General features: G+C 26.0%; 1 protein-coding gene across 2 annotated transcripts; it reads right to left on the reverse strand.

The window, feature by feature from the left end:
- Positions 1 to 3,084: 3,084 nt before the first annotated feature.
- Positions 3,085 to 9,022, reverse strand: LOC128994829 (gamma-interferon-inducible lysosomal thiol reductase-like). Of its 2 annotated transcripts, none has more exons than XM_054419631.1 (6): positions 8,895 to 9,022; positions 7,118 to 7,212; positions 6,047 to 6,184; positions 4,629 to 4,832; positions 3,801 to 3,950; positions 3,085 to 3,477 (listed from the first exon to the last, which is right to left on the reverse strand). In XM_054419631.1, exons 2-6 carry the CDS (start codon positions 7,187 to 7,189, stop codon positions 3,397 to 3,399), a joined length of 645 nt encoding a protein of 214 aa, XP_054275606.1. In that variant the 5' UTR covers positions 7,190 to 7,212; positions 8,895 to 9,022; the 3' UTR covers positions 3,085 to 3,396. The 2 variants fall into 2 exon arrangements, with proteins under 2 accessions (XP_054275606.1, XP_054275607.1); XM_054419632.1 differs by having other exon boundaries at positions 8,921 to 8,939.
- Positions 9,023 to 21,060: the final 12,038 nt, after the last annotated feature.

Below are 21,060 nucleotides of genomic sequence, written 5' to 3' on the forward strand. Positions count from 1 at the left end.
GTCTCAAATTCAATTTTATAATTTTTAAATTATAAAACTAAACTGTCATAACCTAACCAAACCAACCAAACTTGCTGATTTGAAAAAAAAATTGTTGACAAAAAGCTAGTGCTATCAGTGGGATTCGAACCCGGCACCATCCGATTATTAGCCCGACACGCTATCCACTACTCCACCAAGGCTCATGACTCGGTTCTGTATCGTTGCGGTAATGGTTGACGTCACGCCATCGACACGGAGCGGTGGTGGGGGGTTTTCCGATCTGATCCTCGTTCCTCGGAGTTGCACTGGCAGTCTAGACGCTTATCTCATTCTGTCTTCATTTGTTTATCTTAATCACAGTCACATGTTTTTTTAAGATTTAATTGTTGTACATTTAATTTTGAGTAGTTAAACTGCTTGCATTTACAGTGTTGCCAATTTTAATAATGAAATATTCTTTTTAGATTCAATGTGATATAATATAATAACATATGATAATTAGTAATATTGAAATGAATTGTAATTTAAACTAATAATAATAAATTGTAAACCTAAACATTGGTTAATGAATTTTGATTGACTTATTTGGAATAATTTTAATATGAATGAAATAAAGAAAACTAATAAATACTTAACAATCATAATTTCATATTACTACACATAGATTAGTTGTTATAATGTTTTCTAATCCAGAGGTAGCAACTACCTATCTATATTATAAATTTTGACACTTCCTGTAGATTTCACATTCTATTCTAATAATGAATAACTTTTACGAGCGTTTGATGGTCATTACAAATTACTTGTATTTTCAACCAAGTTCCTCTTAACTTAACCTACCCTCGACATAAACATTGTTTGAATGACGTTAAATATTCTAATTCTAAGCTGATATACAAATATTTCAATTTAAAAACAACCATAAAAAACTAAGTTGTGTATGCACTTGCCATTGGTGTATGAATAGTAGGAGCTATAAATAGTAGGGCTAAGTACATTTCTGTTTATTTTAGTAGTAAGAGTGTTAATGTTTTTGTTTGTTCACATAGTATATAATGAGATATTTTTACAATCAATGCTAAGTGAGCAATGCTTTTTAGAAGAAAGATCACATGTTTCTTTTCATTCAAACCGTAATATTAACCAGAAGTTGTAAATTATTGTTTGTCTATGTTTGATTTTATCATTTAAAATTAAGAAAACGCTTTGAGTTTTTATTTGTTTTATTGTTTGAAAATGTTTTTTTATATAATTAGTAAGTAACAGTTTTTATAGGTACATTTATTGGAATTGAATCTTATTTTACACTGTTTTTCATTACAGATAAAAAAAACAACAACATTTAAACATACATCAACCCCGGACGAAGGACGGGTACTCTGCTAGTTCTATATGAAGAAGATTTCACTCTACTTAGAAATAGGAATGGAATATGAAAATATGGAGCCACGGACAATAGCCAGTGATGAAACTAATATAACATTTGAAATTTAATAAGTATTAAATTTATGCTAGTATTTATTAACACATATCTGCTTCTCTCCTCAAAAGAGGAGCAACACTGAATGGCCTAGGTCCCATTGTTCTCCAATGAAGAAACTGCGATGGTGCTAGATGTCCGGACGATTAAGGATGCCGAACTTTTGAAGAAGTATAGTCCCTCCATTATCATGGTGACGTAGTCACTTTGTACCGTGATAGTCAATGGATTCATACCAATTTTCAAATGCCACATTTCAATGCATAATGAATACACACACCGATTAAACCTTTACATCAGTATAACTAATGTCACACCACTGCCCAGAACTCAGGACAAAACTAACTTGAATATTAATCTTAAAATGTGAATGCACAGAGTATGTTGCAAGCAGATAAACTGTAAGCGAATGGAACATCATAAGGTAAGCATTTTAAGAGTCAAAATGTTATAAGTAATCTAAAAAATGTTAATTCTGACCGTCTCCAAAAGTATTTACAGAATACTTATATCCATAAGTACTGGTATAAATTGATTTTGTTTATTTACATAGCACCTGCTATTTAAAATTATTGTTAGATCTTAAAAATTAAAATGGGGAACATATAACTCCGAGTCCAAAACGAAAATCAAACACTACTTGTCAAAACGTAGATTTATAAGATGTATTTATTATCTTACTAATATTATAAATGTGAAAGTTTGTGTGTTTGTTTGTTTGTGTGTTTGAAGTTCAATCACGCATAAACCACTGGACGAATTGGGCTGAAATTTGGCATGATGATAGCTTACATTCCCGATTAACATATAGGCATATTCTTATCTCAAAAATCCTTTCGGGCTCCGCCCCAGTGGCTCTGTAATTCCCCATGTTAACCTTATGAGTATTCATTTAAAGGGAATTAAAGAATTTATTCATCTGTTTCAACTAAAAAAGTTGGTTCTATGATATGGAAAAGCATTAAAAAGTTATAAGATTTACCAACAGGGTGCAGCACTATATTTTTTTGCATTTATGAAAACAGCTAATTTGAACTAAGCAGCAACAAAAAACTGTGATTCGCAATGAGGACTGTCAAAGTAGGATTGTTTACAGTTATGTTTATGTTTTTCATTTCATGAATAGTTTGTGATATTTTGCGAATTGTTGATAACTTATTTTTCTCTATTGTTTAGGTGAAGTGGTAGAACATTATGGCTATGGTAGATGTGTAATACTATAGAATACTGTAAATTTAAAAAAGCAAATTTTATCAAACTGTGTCCTCCCTTATTGCAAACGTAAAGCTTGAGTATAACTGCAATAAGCATTTTATACTTATATTCCAACCCCGTACGAAGGACGGGTACTCTGCTAGTATATAATATTTTGTACAGTAACAGATGATACACTTTTCAAACCTAACTAAATTTTCTTTTAAAGAAAGACAAAAGAAATTTCTCCTTTGTAGAGGTGTGGAGTTAGTTAAGTACAGACACATTGGTGTCAGGTGAAGATAACCGCAATGGCTGAGTGATGATCCTCTTGTTAGCGTCTGGGGGGATGAACTTCTTTGTTTTTCTTATCGCTGAAGAAGTATTACAAATTTCATGTTTTTGACACAGGTGTTAATGTATTACAGTTTCGTTTCAAAGCTTTATTTCACAATTTATTTTAAAAAATTGTCATTTAAAATTCTCAGTTCTGTATTCTGTAATTATGCTACAACATTTAGGGAGAGTCTAACAAATGTTAATGATTTTACTGTATTTTAAAACTTCTTGTTTTTGTATGCAAATTACAGATTCAATTCATTGATTGTCTCTGAACAAAACTGGATAGATCGAGCTATCTGAATACAACACAATGCCTAAAATAAGTGTAATAGTTCAACTATATATTTTTACTATGGGTTTCTTCTGGTGCATATTTTGAAACACACATTTATTTCCTACTAGCATTTATCTGGAATGTATTTACAAACAACAGATTTAAGGTCCTTTTCTGCAGCTTCCTGTTCCTCCTCGGTGTGTTTCTGGAAGAAAACAAGTTGGTTAGCAGACTTGTACACTCGTTTGACAGCTATTTCAATATTTTGTTCTATAGGAATTTTTATTTAGGATTTTTTCTTTAAATTATAAAATCAACATTTATATCACTGTAGCCTATAATGTGGTAGAAAAGTGTCTTTTTCAGAAGAGGGCCGCCACTGTTTAAACCATGGGAAAACCACAGTTAAGTTAATATTCACAGTTTTATTCACACCATAAACATTTATCAGTTTAGTGGAAAATAGTTACTCTTTACGTTATACTGTACTACATAAATTACCTACAATTTTTCAAATAATTTACTCACGTTGTTGAAGACGATGAAAGGCACATAAGTGACTTTGGGATTGTGGAAAGCGACGGTCTGATTGCCGTACGCACTTTCTAAGTTGTTACCAACAGAGTCTTTAGCACATTTGTTTATGGAACTTGGCTGCAGATTGGCTTTCCTTGCACACTGAAACACGGTTATGATTTTATATAATGGAGTAAAACCTATTAATGTACGTGTTTTCCTGTAGAAAGTCTGAAAATAGTAACCACTGTTGAAAGAGGAAACTTAAGACATCGATGTAAAACTTGTGCAAATATCTTTACCAAAACAGTGGAGTGAATGGTGAGAATTATCAATCATTTTATAAATCTACTTTATATGTTACAATAACTTGTTGCAAATATTGTAGATTAACACTGCATTGTTAAAGCCAGCGCTTGTATCTAAATCAATGTTTTAAATGAATAATTAAGTTAACGTAACGAAAGAGAAATATTTTACTTTCAAATATAACCTATTGTAATATATAAGTTTGTCAGCTAAATACACACAGAGCGGCTAGTGGAGGAATACATTTATATAAGAAGAAATATTTTCTAAGGGGCATTGATTGGTAAAATAAAGGAAACGAGCGTGAAATTACCGGTACTGTAATTTATTAAACAACATTATTGAAATTTTGTTCCAATAATTTAAGGAATTATTAGCCAAATATTTGGTCACACATTCAATGACTATGATTTGATCTCACTGACTGTGTGTGAGTTTCAGAAAATATCTTCTAGGACAAGAAGTCTACTACAACAAAATTAATTGTACAATAAAACACAATAAAAATATGCAGAGAAAGCGTGAACATACCTTGTTGCTGGCAGTTCGCTGATCATTCTGTTGCATAACACAGTCGATGTAGTTGATCGCTTTGGACAGTTGATCGACAGGACACTTGAGCGTACCGCGACTGCCGCACGCCTGGTAGATGGCGCACGCGTGCAGAATGTTACCAACACACTCCTTGGGCCCGTGTTGACATGTGAACACGAAGTGGTCGTTCTCGTATGTTTGCTGAAAAAGGAAATCTCAGGGTGAACTAACTGAAAAGATGAAACATTTCTAGACTTTTTTGTGGGTGTCATTCCGTTTTGGTGTTGTGCAATGCGCATTATTTCTTGGCGGGTTTAAATTTGATCAAAATCCTTTCATTATTCGATACACAATATTTTAAACTGATTTCTATCTCAGCAGACATTTTCATTATGTTTTCCTTCTTCCAATCATTGCTTGATAATGCAGCTTTTTATACTTACGTTTCATCACAGTTGCGTTATCTCAGGTCATACATTGGCCATCGCATCTACGTCATTCAATGGAAGGTCAACGTGGTATTGAGTAAAGTAAGAATTTCAGAACACGATAAGGTGTGAGTTCAAGCAAGATTACCATAAAACAATCTGCAGTTATTTTTATGGTGCTGTGTTCCCCACAATAGTATTTCAGTGATGTGGACCGCGTAAATACCCAAAAGTCAACATCAAAGAAACAACAACAAAGCCTATACAACAACAGTTCATACAAAAATGTTCATATTTGTAAAATGTATTAACACTAGCAGTGTTTTGCATAGTTCATTGCTATTGTCATATGAAAGTGAATAAAAATTATGGAAATTTTTTAGCTAGAGTGTAGAATGTGCAAATTTGCATTATATGCGTTCGATTTCTAATAATTTGACCAACTAAAATAAAATATACACAGTAAACTCAGTCTGATAAAGTACTAAATTAGACCATTCTAATCTGCATACCAATGTATTCAGCTTGTAGCTGAATAATCATAAATACCCAGGTACTTATGAAAAATTAGTATTTATCTGGGTAAATATCCTGGGTATTTATCCACGATTATATATACCTGGGTACTTTAATTTCCCAGTAGTACCGGTACGTAAAAAGAATTTCAACAATTTGTATATTTTTATGTAAAAAATCAAATTGAAACACCAGTTTGTACGAAATTATCATAAGGTGTTCGCCAGGGGAAACTTGTTGGGTTTGAACACTTTTCTGACAGCGCCACTATTAATATATAGTAAGTGTTGCATAAAGTATATTTATATCTGTCTCAACTGTTTCCATGATTTTAAGAGAACAATAGGTACTGCGATTCTTAACAGGCCCAGTTTTTTAAGTCAATCAACATATAATATGTTATACTTATTAATTTAAACATTTTAATCAGTATTAATAATTAATTTGTACTATTCTTAAGCTGTTATTTACCTTTGCGTTTCCAAAAGGCACCAAGTCTAGTCTGATGTTATCCTTGAACTCATTCCATGTTTTGTACAGTTGATTTACGATGAATTCGATAGAATAAGGACAGTAGCTCTCATAGAACACTGTCAGTTTAACTGAATCCTGAACAAAATTATTACATCACAATGTTGTTCGCCCTTACACTGCAGATGGCTCACCACTCAGAAAACTCACGAGAAAGATGTCTAGTTAGTGAAAAAGAGGGTTTGGCAATTGCCAAGTTAGTTCCATTACAACACAACGAAAAATATTGCAATTTTATCAGATTGCAACATATTACATTATTTTTTTAATATAATACAAACTGGCAAAAAACAAATATTATTGTTACTTGCATATTACTTGCATATATTACTTTTCGAAAGCTTTAACATGTTACCAAAACAACATTGTTTGTGTTCATTGTAGCAGAAAAGTACTTTCTAATTGATAGACTATTATTGTACTGGGTGTAGAAAGATGCGACTTTTCTTTTAGTTAAAATCTGTCTGAACAACACATTTCTTATAAGTTGAAACCTGGTAAGGTGTACGGGTAACTACACTTACAAGCAATTAATTAGTACCTGGGGGCCGAGCTATGGCTCGGTATAGTTTATTTCCATTGCACTTCATATTGAATAATCTTCAGTGTATTCTTTGCTCAATAGTAATAACTGATGATCCCCTTTTGTACTGTATTTTGTAATTTGCTAGTATACTGTGTAATTGGCTTGTTACAAGTCGTTTGTTTACTCTCTCCTTGTTATTTTGTTCAACCAACATGGTTAATTGGCAACGATAAGGCCAATGTTAAAAAATGTTGACTTTCAATTTATTTTTTACGTAGTTAGATTTTTTTGGCAGTTATAACTGCAGTAAACACATTTTTAGGCCAGATATAAATTATTTACAACATTTGAAGGAAATCTTCGAATCCGTTTTCGAGATCTTTGTGAAAGCATGCATACAAGCAAACATTGCTCATATAAGACTTAAGTATATATAGGTTAAACATAATTCTATAAAAATTCATCTTAACTTTAAATAGATTTACCTTTTTGTCTTCAGCTGTTGTCCCGTTTAGAAATCCGAAGCAAAGGAGTACGAGGATGACCGGCAAATTCATCGTCAGGCGAAGCGTTGAAAAATCTTAAAAATAACGCAGTGTACTAATCAGTTCCTTGGATAGTCAATTCAAAATTTTTATTTGCTTTCTGTTACAGATAAAAGCAGTAAGTGCAAGAGGTACTGATAAGGGGTTCACAGATTGAAACAAGACGATAAAAACACGTTACCTACAAGTACTTGCTAACTTGTGGATTGTGTTAAAAATTGGCTCATGTAGGTATTTTAATGAACAAAGAGACCGTTAAGTTAGTGTTAGATTAATCCCTTTTACTATTCGTTACACAGATGAAACATAGTCTAAAATAGTTTTTTCATTTCATCTCATAAAATTCTCATGAAACACATAAGAAACTGGAATCTTATTTGCATTGAAAGTACGGATTCTGACTGAGAAAGACTAATCGATAAGTACTATGATTTTCAACACATACACTGTTCCGATATTAAAGATTATCGTAATCTTAAACTAACAAATTTTATAAGTATCCGAGAGGTTGAAGTGATCGTCTTTAAATCTGAAGGTCGCTAGTTTGATTCCAAAAGAGATCATTACCGGTTCATTGGTCTATCAAATAATGATGCTTTATATTTTAACAATGTCCTGATGAAAAATGTAAAAAATGTTAATGGTCCACACAATTAAAAAATATTTACCTACGACCGTTTTTTAAAGTAGCCGTTTTAGTCAATTTCTTAGAATTGAAAAGTTTCTCATAACAGCATTGTTTACTTTTATAACAGCATAGTTTTACTCATAACAACACGGGTAACGGTCCAATGAGGATCAAGGATTGAGAGAGAAGAAGTAAAATTTTAATAATCGAACTTCAAGTAATCAGCTGTTCAGGCCAATTTAATTGTTGAGTGGTGCAATTATTATTTGGTACAAAATTTCGTTACATCACTGTTAGTGGCAATGAGAGGATATAAACGAAAACATAACCTCTCTTAGAAGTTATGAGTAGTGATTTTTAGTAAATAAATCACTGTCGTAGGTAAAGTAGTGTACGCAACTCACGTAAATAGTGTTAACGCAATCGTTGCGTAAACTACTATAACATAGTATACAATAATAATAATAATAATAATAATAATAATAATAATAATAATAATAATAATATGCAATTTAAAATTTGTTGTAACTTCAGTATATTGGGTAGCGAGCTGGTCTAGTGGTTTCGAGCGTGGTTTTCAAATCCGGCCAAATCACCAATGGATTTTATCTAAGTGATAATGCTGCAACCCCTAGGTCTAGCCTGAAGTAATGTGAAAAACAATTCAAAACTCGGGCTTAGCGTCCAAGGGGGGGGGGGCGATACATAAATGTTTTGTATATACTTATTGTCTTATATGCTTAATTGTCTTTCTCGGATTTCAAATATACTAGTCTTTAAACATTAACGAGATAAGACATTTGATCTGGATGTTAGACTAAAAGGAAGAAATTATGTATAAGTTTTCTTGCTGATCGTTTCGACTTCTATCCATATAACTAAAATATTTATCAGAGTTATTTATTTTTAATTTAAAAAATATTATTATGCTAAACAAAATTGTTGTAATAAATTGTCTAATTGATGTATCAAACAATTTAATATCAATTATATTTATAGAAATATTTAATCAAGTATCAAGTAATAAATGAGTTTTTATTATTTTTAATTATAAAAAAATATATGAAATACTATAATGACAAATCTTACTTTTAAATAATCGAAAACAGCTATACCAGAACCAAGTATTCTCAGAAAAGACAGTTGACCACTCTTACATCAAACAATCTGACTGACACCACAAATCTATTGACATATCATTGAACCACCGATAGGAGACATGATCAATCTCTTAAACCTGTCAAAGATTCGTCGAAACTTATCATATCTGGCTCTGAGATTGTGAATTGTTTTGTTTTCATAAACTTTGCATTTGCATGGCAGTAGTACTTACAATGAACTTGTATACTTTAATGTTTATAATCGTAATCCCATAATTACCTTTTTTAGAAATCCAAATACAGGATGACGGTTCCCCTTTATCACATGCACAGAACCATGAAACACACGTAGACAATGTCACAAGTTCTTTAAAAATCTAACACTGGCCTCGGAATCCTTTCTATTCTCAAAGAAGTATTGTTTCGTTTTGACAATTTCTGAAAGGGAAAGTGTTTACATTATTTATATTCATGAGAACGCTTCTCTTATCAGCCGTATCCAAACTGTGACTGTGATCATACCTCTTCAACATTCCGGTTCTGTTAGACTTTAAATAGTTTTATTACGTACATAAATACTTTTTGCAACAATTATCCATATTTGTGCAGACGCAGATGGCACAACATGGAATAAACATGGCCAACCTAAATAGTTGCTTGCGCTTGCTTGGTGCTTCTTGATGTCAAGGAACCCGTCCATTTGGCAATGTATGATATACTTGCCTACCTATGTTTTCAGGTCTACTAGTAAAAATATTGATAAATTCTACGGGTTTTCGACCTACGTTTTCAGGCAGTGAGATTACCTAAAAATAAACAATAACCTTGAAATGTCTAAACTATTTTGAAGGGGGGGGGGGGTTTAACTTTGTTGTTTTGCCTCTGTTGGCAAATAATTATAAACCAGGGTACAAAGAAGGGAAAAGCCTTTTCCCCAATCTTCGTTCTATTCTAACCCGTGGTAGACGGCCTTCCTGGCGAGAGCTGCGATCACAGACCTCAGGTCTTTTTTGCTTAACGACAGTAACCTGTTGATTATTTTCACCTACTGATTTTAAATATAAGTAGGTTTTCAGTTAAAACACTTTTCAGTAAGCTTGACATTTAAATTTGAATAATATACTTTCGTACGTGTGTCAGCGCTACTAATTTCATACTAGGTAGACAATAAACTTCCACCTCTAATAAAAAATATATACATACATATATATATATATATATAATATATATATATAAGTAGATATATTCATGTCACTTCTGGGCCAAAAACGGAGCCACTCAAAAATTAAATGAATTTTCCTATTTTTTTATACAATATGTTCTATTTTTTACCCTTTTAGGTCAATTTCTAACATTTTCATATTTTTCTAGAAAAAGTATATAATTTTGATGAAATTTTCATGAATATGTCTATATTTTACATAAAATTGACTACAAAACAAAATGTTTTTAAAAACAAGTAAAATTTTAAAATTTAATGAGTAGTTTTTATACAAATTTAACTAAAACAGTTTCTTTATCTTTGAATGTTTTAATTTCAGTAATAATTAAGTTTAAATCTTTTTTATTTAATTCTTTAATTGTTTTTTCATCAAATATATTAATAAATCTATGAGGTAAATGAACTTTACATTTTTCTAATTCAACAATAATTGTTGGTCCATATTTATCTTTAACTTTTTTCAAATTTTTCTATTTTATATTTTGTATTCAATTCTAAACTTTTTATTGGTTTATATTCTTTGAATTTACATTCTCCAATATTATTAATCTCTTCTAATAGATCCATTTATTACAAAAAATAATTATAGAAATTTTAAACAGTTAATAATTGAAATATATGAAAAGAATTTTAAATATCACACAACAGTTTGTTAGAACTGTTGTGTGATATTTAAAATTCTATTTTTTTAAATAATATCTGATGTATCACTTATGTTATCAGAAAAACCATTATGTTAATTTATTATGCATGGATCATTTAAAGTTGATAGATGTTTTAAGAATTTTAAAAAAATATCATCAAATTCTGGTTTTATATAAAAATTCAATTCTAAAAGTTTAAAAATCATTGGTAATAGTTTTTTAAATGATATATTTCTTTTTGTAAAACTGAAATATGCATTAAAAATTACTGTAATATTTCTTTTATCTTCAAAATTTAATTCAAAATCAATATTGAATATTTTGTTTAAGAATTGATAGTAAAATATCCAGTTTGTATAATTTCTTTGTTTTAAGAATAATTTTATATTTTTAGGTGTTATTTCAAAACTATTGTCTAAAATACATAACGTATAGATTTCATTGATTAATTGTTGTGTGCGATATGGTTGAAAATGATTAAATTCTCTTAAAATATTTATAAGATGTTTGTTTTTATTTTTTCGTTTATTAATCTTTTTTTCAAAAATAATTTTTTTACATATATTACATCCTATATAATTTTTAGTAATTGTAAAGTTATTAAAATTACGACATTTATAACATATATCCATTTATATATAAAATGTTTATATCTAAATGGAAGAACTTATTCAGTGTCATAAATGTAAGAAGAAAACTAAAAATATTAATCCAGAAATTGTTGAAATGAAGAATGGTTTGTTTAGAATTGCTACTAAATGTTCAATTTGTAAAACAAATAAAAGTAAAATAATTAAAAAGGAAATTAAACCAATAATAAAAAAGGAATTAAATAAAAAAGATCAAATAATTGAAGCTAAAGAAATTCATGCTCTAATAAGAAAAAAATTTCGAAAAAGAAAAATAGTTACATTAGGTATTGATGATTTATGGGCAGCTGATTTAATCATTATGAAAAATTATGAAAAAGAAAATGATGGTTATAAATACATGTTGAATGTTATTGATACATTTTCTAAATATGTTTGGTCAAAACCATTGAAGAAAAAAGATGGAAAACATGTATCTATAGCATTTGAACAAATAATTAAAGATTCAATAAAAATTGGCCATAAACCACCAAACTTATTACATACAGACAAAGGATTAGAATTTGTAAATAAAGAATTTAATGGAATTTTAAAGAAATATAATATTAAAATGTATCATACAGAAAATGAAGAAAAATCAAGTATTATTGAAAGATATAATAGGACTCAAAATGAAAAAATTAAAGTTTTATTTGAAATTAATAAAAATTTTAGATGGATTGATATTCTTAAAGAAATAGTTAAAGAATATAATAATTCATATCATTCAACAATTAAAATGAAACCAATTGAGGTAAATAAAGAAAATGAAAATGATTTATTAAATACAGTTTTTAAATATATCCCACCAAAAATAATTACAAAATCTAAATTTAAAATAAATGATAGAGTTAGAATAGGAAACAAAAAATCAACTTTTTCAAATAAATATAAAAACAATTGGTCAAGAGAAATATTTGTTGTTACCAGAATTAATAATACAAATCCTGTTACATATAGTATTAAAGACTTGAATGATGAAGATATACTTGGTAGTTTTTATGATTACGAATTGAAGAAAACTAATTTGTAAAATTTTATACTATATAAATGGAGAAGGAATGTTCAAAGTGTAAACAATTAAAAAATATTAATAATTTTTATAAAAATAAAAAATATAAAGATGGATTACTTTCATATTGTAAAGAATGTGATTTAATTTATAGAAAAAAGTTATATGATAATATTATAGTAGAAGAAAAAAGTGAAAAAGTATGTTTGAATTGTAAGGAAACAAAAGATATGGAAAATTTTCATAAACATTATTATAGTAAAGATAAAAAATTTGCAATTTGTATTGAATGTGTTAGAAAAATGATGAGAGTCACAACCCATTGTGAATGTGGTAGAGATTTAAAATGGCTTAGTTATCTTCAAAAACATTTACAAACTAAAATTCATAATAAAAACATAAATAAATTAGAAAATTCATAAAAATAATATTAATTTTTGAAAGTATTATTTAAAAAAATTACTGGTTTTAAAAAAGTTTAAGTTTTATTTAAAATACTTTTATAATTTTTAAATTAACACATAAATATTTATCTTAATATTTATATTTTACAACAATAATTTTTTCAAATAAAATTATTCTTAATAAATCGTGCACATTTTTCTTCTAATAAATGGAGCGTACAAATAAAAATATATTATGCCCTTATTGTAATAAGAATATATTATCTAAAAATTATAATAGACATTATAATTCAAAGAAACATTTTGAAAATAAAACTAAATATGAAACTGAAGTTAATAACTTAAAACTTTGGTGTAAACAAAATAAAATAGTTGATTATCAAAACAAAAATTTAGATCAATTAAAAGAATTAAAGAAGTCATATGATCCAACAAATTATTCACTATTTAACAGTGAAAAATTAAAAGAAATTGCTAACAAATTATCTGTTAGAAATGTTGACAATTTAAATAGAGATGAACTAATTAAAAGATTAAATAATATCAAACAAAATCCTAATAATCTAAAATATAGATCATTACAATTTATTCAAAATCTATCAATTAAAAATGGTATTAAAATAAAAGATAAAACTAGAAAAGAATTGATTGGATTATTAACTGATCATTTAAAAAATAAACCAATTCCAAAGGAAAATGTAATAAATATTCAGGAAGTGTCATCATTAAAAGGTTATTTTCAAGAGTATTATTTAACAAATTCAAATGATGATTTAGATATATCTGAATATTTAGAATCACAAAGAAATGAAATTAAAAAATTGATTGAAAAACAAGAATTTAAAAATAAAAGAGGTCAGTTATCATTATCTTGTGAATATGAAAGACAATTAGTAAATGGTGATAGTCAAAAAACCCAAATGTATTATCCTTTAAGAAGTTCAGATATATTAAACACTGATGAATTTATTGATGATCAATTTAAAAAATTAATATTAAGAGAAAATTTAAATAAACCATCAAAAGGATCTGGTTGGTCATTAAAAAGATGTTTAGATTTAAATTTAAAACTAAGTAAACATAATTCATTAAATGGTGGTTCATATGTTGAATTACCAATTGAAATAAAAAATAAAAAGTGTTGTATAAATTTCAAAAATAAAGATGAATATTGTTTTATTTATGCAATTAGATGTGCTATTGATAAATATGAAGATAAAAAGTTTGATCATCCACATAGAGTAAAACAATATAAAAATTACTTGAATGATGAAATTTTTAAAGAATTTGATTATCCAATGAGTTTAAAAGATATAAAATTATTTGAAAAAAGATCATTTGATTCCAAATATAATTATCCATCCATGTCAATTAATGTATACAGATTTGATGAAGATAAAAAGATTGTTCCATTACAAATATCTGAAAATTACAATGCGAGATTAGATATTGATCTATTGTATATAAAAAATGATAATAATTCACATTATGTTTTGATAACAGATTTAAGTAAATTTATTTCTACTCAATTAACAAAAAGTAACAGACATAAGAAATTCATTTGTAGAAGATGTTTAACACATTTTTACAAAAACAAAGATTTAAGTGAACATTTAATAATTTGTAAATCTCTTGAACCTTGTCGACCAATTTTGCCATTTCCTGGTGAAACTGTTAAATTTGGAAATTATTGTAAAAAACTTGAACATCCTTTTGTAATTTATATGGATTTTGAAAGCATTCTGAAAAAGATTAATACTTGTGAAAATAATCCAAACAACTCATATACAAATAAAATTCAGAAACATATACCTTATGGATTCACAATTTATTTAGTTTCTAGAGTGACTAATAAAATATATAAACCAATTTGTTATAGAGCAAAAACAGATGAAGAAATGAAAAATGTACCAAATAAATTATTTGAATACTTAGATGAGATTTCAAAGTATATAGCTAAAAAATATAATTCGAAAAACAAAAAGCCTATGAGTTTAACTAAAAATGAAGAAATTGAATATCATAAAGCAAGTGTTTGTCATATTTGTGAAACTAGTGGTTTTGATAATGACACAAGACGAAAGGTAAGAGATCACTGTCATTTAACAGGAAAATTTAGAGGTGCAGCACATTCAAGTTGTAATTTAAATCTAAAATTTCCACAAAATATACCTGTGTTTTGTCATAATAGTTCAAACTATGATACACATTTGTTTATCAAAGAATTAGCTAAAAAATATGGTAAAATTGATTTAATAGCAAATACTGATGAAAAATATATAAATTATTCAGTAAATTCAGGATATGGTTATGAATTTGAAGATGATAAACCTAGAAAATTTGTAAAATTCTCATTTGTAGATACGTTTAGATTTATGGCCTCATCAATTGATAAGTTAGCTAAAAATCTGAAAGAATTTAAACACTTGACTAAATTTATAAAAAAACATTGATATAATTGAAAAAGATGATGAAACATTTGAAATATTATCTTCTAAAGGTATATTTCCTTATGAGTTTATAGATGATATTGAAAAATTAAATTATGATAAAATATTAGATAAAGCACAGTTTTATAGTTCTTTAACTGATGAAAATATTAGTGATGATGATTATAAATACTATCTAAAAGTTTGGAATAAATTAAAAGTTAAAACATTAGGAAATTATTCTGATTTATACAATATTCAAGATGTGATGCTATTAGCTGATATATTTGAAAATTTTAGATCAGTTTGTTTAAAGAACTATCAATTAGATCCTGCACATTATTTAACATCACCATCATTAGCATGGGACTCTATGTTAAAATTAACAAAAATAGAATTAGAATTAATAAGTGATTATGATATGTATTTGATGATTGAAAAAGGTATAAGAGGTGGAATTTCTCAATGTGTTACAAGGTATTGTAAAGCAAATAACAAATATACCAAAAATTATGATCCTAATAAACCTGAAAATTACATGTTATATGTAGATGCAAACAATTTATATGGATGGGCCTTAAGTCAAAAACTACCATATAAAGATATTAAATGGATGAATCCAAATGTATATACAACTGATGAATGGAAAGAAACTATATTAGAATTAGATGAAAATGCTGATTATGGTTATATTTTAGATGTTGATTTAGAATATCCAAAGGAATTACATGATAATCACAAGGATTTACCATTAGCTCCTGAACATTATAATAATAAGCTTTGTACTACATTATTTAATAAAAAAGACTATGTGGTTCATTCAAGAAACTTAAAATATTACTTAAAAAAAGGATTAAAATTAAAAAGAGTCAATAGAGTGATTGCATTTGATCAAGACAATTATATGAAAAAATATATTCAATTGAATACAAAATTAAGAGCTCAATCAAAGTCAGATTTTGAAAAAGACTTCTTCAAATTAATGAATAATTCCGTATTTGGTAAGACAATGGAAAATGTTAGAAATAGATGTGATATAAAATTAGGTAATGAAGAATATTCATTAAAACTAGCTAAAAAACCAAACTTTAAAACATTTAAGATATTTGATACCGATTGTATTGCTTCTCACATGATTAAAGAAAAAGTAAAATTTGATAAACCAATTTATATAGGATTTTTACAGTTTTAGAATTATCAAAGCTATTGATGTATGAATTTTATTATGAAAAATTGAAGAAATTTGATCCAAATATAAAACTATTATATATGGACACTGATAGTTACTTTGTGGAATTAAAGAAAGATCCTTATAAAATTATTAAAGAAAATATAAATGATTTTGATACAAGTGATTATAAGAAAGATCATGAATGTTTTAATGAAAAGAATAAAAAAGTAATTGGAAAATTTAAAGATGAATTAAATGGTGAAATTTTAGAAGAATATTGTGGATTAAGATCAAAGCTATACAGTTATGAGTTTGATAAGAAAAATCCAGTTAAATGTAAAGGAATCAAGAAAAGTGTTGTAAATAAGTCAATTAATATGAATGATTTTAAGAAATGTTTGTTTGATGATGTGGAACAATATAGAGAGATGACATGTATTAGAAGTTTTAAACATGAATTATACACAGTGAGAATTAACAAATTAGCTTTAAGTAATAAAGATAATAAAAGATTTGTATGTGAAAATAGAGTAGATACATTACCTTGGGGACATAAAAATATTACTAAATGAGCGATCAACCACATGCATTAATTATACCAAAAGAAGTTTTAAATATAAATGATAACCAAATAATATATTTATATCCAAATATGACTTATGGTAAAATATTTTTATTTAGATATAAAAATTATAATATATATCAGAATAAAGAAGATAAAAATTTAAAACCATATAGAACTAAAATTAAAGAATTTATTAAAAAATATTTTTAATAAATGGAAATAATAATTATACCAAAAGAATTAATAAATAGTAAAAATGATCAAAAATTATATTTATATAAAACAAAAATATCAAATAAACATTTAGTTTATCTTTTTAAGTACAACCAATATTATGTTTATCACTTAACATTTAATTTTTGTATTATGCCATTTTTACATATAGTTTTAAAATATGTTAAAGATAGTTTTAAAGAAAATGATCAAAATATAATTAATATGTAATATTTATAGTTGAATTATTACAATTTATAGGTATATTACTTTTTTCCAATTTATTAAATTCTTTCTCTTTTATTAAGTTGTTTTATATCATTTTTAATAGAACTATATAATTTACATTTATCATTTTTATAATTTATTTCTTCAAACTCTATATTATTTAGTTTTAAAACTTTTATAAACTTATATTTTTAATTATTTAAACAAGTCACAATATTAGTGACTTGATTATTTCTTAATAAATTCTATAAAACCTATTAGTTTATTTAATAATTAAACCTTAAATAAACCTTTACAAACTTGTTTTTTTAATCAATTAATCTACTTCAAGATTTTTATGATATAAAAAACTTTAATAATTTTGATAAATTTCATATTTTTTAATAGTTTATTTAATAATTAAACCTTTATAAACTCATTTTTAATCATTTATTAACGCGTCGCGATTTTTGCAACGCGTCAAATATTTAATAAATTCCATAAATTTAATAATTTATTTGATAATTAAACCTTAAATAAACCTTTACAAACTTGTTTTTTTAATCAATTAATCTACTTCAAGATTTTTATGATATAAAAAACTTTAATAATTTTGATAAATTTCATATTTTTTAATAGTTTATTTAATAATTAAACCTTTATAAACTCATTTTTAATCATTTATTAACGCGTCGCGATTTTTGCGACGCGTCAAATATTTAATAAATTCCATAAATTTAATAATTTATTTGATAATTAAACCTTAAATAAACCTTTACAAACTTGTTTTTTTAATCAATTAATCTACTTCAAGATTTTTATGATATAAAAAACTTTAATAATTTTGATAAATTTCATATTTTTTAATAGTTTATTTAATAATTAAACCTTTATAAACTCATTTTTAATCATTTATTAACGCGTCGCGATTTTTGCGACGCGTCAAATATTTAATAAATTCCATAAATTTAATAATTTATTTGATAATTAAACCTTAAATAAACCTTTACAAACTTGTTTTTTTAATCAATTAAACTGGTTGCAATTTTAGTGACTTACATCTTAATAAATTCCATAAATTCAATAGTTTATTTGATAATTAAACCTTTATAAACTTATATTTTTAATCATTTAAATCTAATTTTATATAGAAGATTCTTTTTTTAATTTTAAATACACAATCGATCTTACATTTTCATTATTCAATAAATTTCCTTCATTATCTTGAATAGTAATTTTAATATTTTAAATTTTATTTATATTTTTTAAAGGAACATAATTAATTTCATTTGGCTTTTCACTAATCTTTAAACCATATTCAATATTTGGAAAGAAAGAATATAAAATTTCAGATTCTCTATGTAAATGTAAATGATCTTTATGATTTTCAATGCTAGGTTCAACTAAATTACAATGGATTTCAATAACATCAAAAGGTCTTAATTTTGGTAATTTTATTCCTTTTATTAATACATTTGGTTCAATCATTTCATCTTTTAACCCTAATAGATCAATTATGAAAGCTGTGACTATAATTTTAACAGGTGATTTTATTACAATAAAAGGACCATTGTTTTCTAATAAAAATTCATTTTCATTAAATTTATCATATTTATTTTTAAATTCTGTTAAACTTTTTGTAAATAATTTTTTTATGTCTTCTAAGGTGTAATATCCTTTCTTCATATTAAAATATTGATCAATTGTTTTGTTTTGATCAATAATACTAAAACCATATATATTTTTATAATCATTTGGTACATTTAATATAAAATTATCTGAATAAAATCCACAAAGACCAATACTATAATTTCCATCTAAATGAATTGGATGTTCTAATCTTAGTTCAATCTTTGAAGAATTGCCTATAATTTTAAATAATTTCATCTTATTTAAATGGAAAAATTTTTAAAGGAAAAAAATAAGATAAAATTTGATACATATGATGAAAAAATCAAGAATAATCAACCAATTAGATTGTTAATAATAGGATCAAGTGGTTCTGGTAAAACAACATTACTATTAAATTTTATCTATAAAAGATTGATACCATACACAAATTTATATATTTTTAGTAAATCATTAGAGCAGCCTGCATATATAAAACTACAACATAGATTTAAAAATATTGAAATGAACATTAACAAAAAAGTTGCAAATTTCTTTGGTTCATGTGAAGATATAATTTCATTAAATGATTGTAAACCAAATTCATTAATTGTTTTTGATGATTGTATTTTAGAAAATCAAGATAAAATAAAAGAGTATTTTGTAATGGGTAGACATAAAAACATATCATGTATTTATCTTTCACAATGTTATTCAAAAGTTGACATTAAATTAATAAGGAATAATTTAAATATGTTATGTATTTTTAAGCAAAATAATCATTATGTAAAACAAATTTTTGATCATTTTGTAGGTTCTGATATGTCATTTAATGAATTTAAGGATATTTGTAATGATTGTTGGAAAGAAAATTATGGATTTTTAACTATGAATTTGATATTAAAAACAAATGAAGGAAAATATATGACTAAGTTTTCTAATATAAAATTTTCTTCTAAATAAATGTGGTGTATGCTTGATTTAATTGTTGATAAAATATTTGTTATAATAATATTTGCCTTATCTTTAGTGTTTATTTTTTTAATTAAATTTACAGAAAATAAAAAATGATGTGTTTGTGTTTAATTTTAGATTTACTTATTATTTTTGTTTTATTTATATTAATCATTAGTGTAGTGTTGATTGTGCTTAATCGACATAGTTTATGTTTATGTTAACATGGTTTATGTTTATGTTAACATCATTTATGTTTATGTTAACATATTTTTTCTTTTAATAAATGGATAACATAACTGTTGACAAAGCTAAAAAGTTAGATGAAATTGAAAAAAAATTAATAAAAGAATTTAAAAATCAGATTAAAATTGATGAAAATTATGAACAAATTAAACAAAAAGCATATGAACCAATAACATCTGCAATTGGTAAAGTAGAAAATAAAATTGGTGATGTTTTAAATGAAAATAAAAATTTAATGGATTTAGTACCTATTGTTAATCAATTTGCAAACATATCAATACCACAATCTGAAGAAGAATTTATGTTACCTTCAAGTACTCCATTTAGACCAATAAGAGAACAAATTATTGAAGAAGAATCAACATTTATAGATCCAAATATTGTTTCACCTCAAATATTAAATAAAATCATTGGTCCAATTGCACAAAAATATTTACCTAGAGCAAAAGATGATAAATTTGGTTTGTATTGGGATAAACATAAAAAATCATTTATGATTGGTGATAAAATAACAGTAATTGATAATGATGATTTACTTGTTAATGGTAAAACATATACTGGCACTCAAGGTTTATGGAGATTATTGACATATAAAGACAAACCAGATGATAATTTATATAGTCAAGATGATTTAAATAATTACTCAAAAATTTTATGGGAAACAGATTCAATTTATAAAAATAATGATCCAAGTACTAGAAAACCAAAATCAAGTAAAGGTAATAAATATATGAATTTGATTAAATTTATTTGGGATTCTAAAGGAAATATTGAAGGATCTGGTATAAGAAAATATTCAGAAAATAAAATTGAATACAGATATATTGATGATTTAAACAAATTAGAAAGTA

Source organism: Macrosteles quadrilineatus, unplaced genomic scaffold (assembly GCF_028750875.1).
Source record: "Macrosteles quadrilineatus isolate MER2022 unplaced genomic scaffold, UCM_ALF_1.0 Scaffold_5__1_contigs__length_97177068, whole genome shotgun sequence".
Classification (NCBI taxonomy): Eukaryota; Metazoa; Arthropoda; class Insecta; order Hemiptera; family Cicadellidae; genus Macrosteles; species Macrosteles quadrilineatus.

Coding starts and splice junctions, on each gene's coding strand:
- LOC128994829 (XM_054419631.1), bottom strand. CDS start 7,189: ATGAATTTGCCGGTCATCCTCGTACTCCTTTGCTTCGGATTTCTAAAC. Junction 6,185..7,117: donor CAACAGCTGAAGACAAAAAG/GTAAATCTATTT, acceptor AATTTTGTTCAG/GATTCAGTTAAACTGACAGT. Junction 3,951..4,628: donor AGCGAACTGCCAGCAACAAG/GTATGTTCACGC, acceptor ACCGTGTTTCAG/TGTGCAAGGAAAGCCAATCT.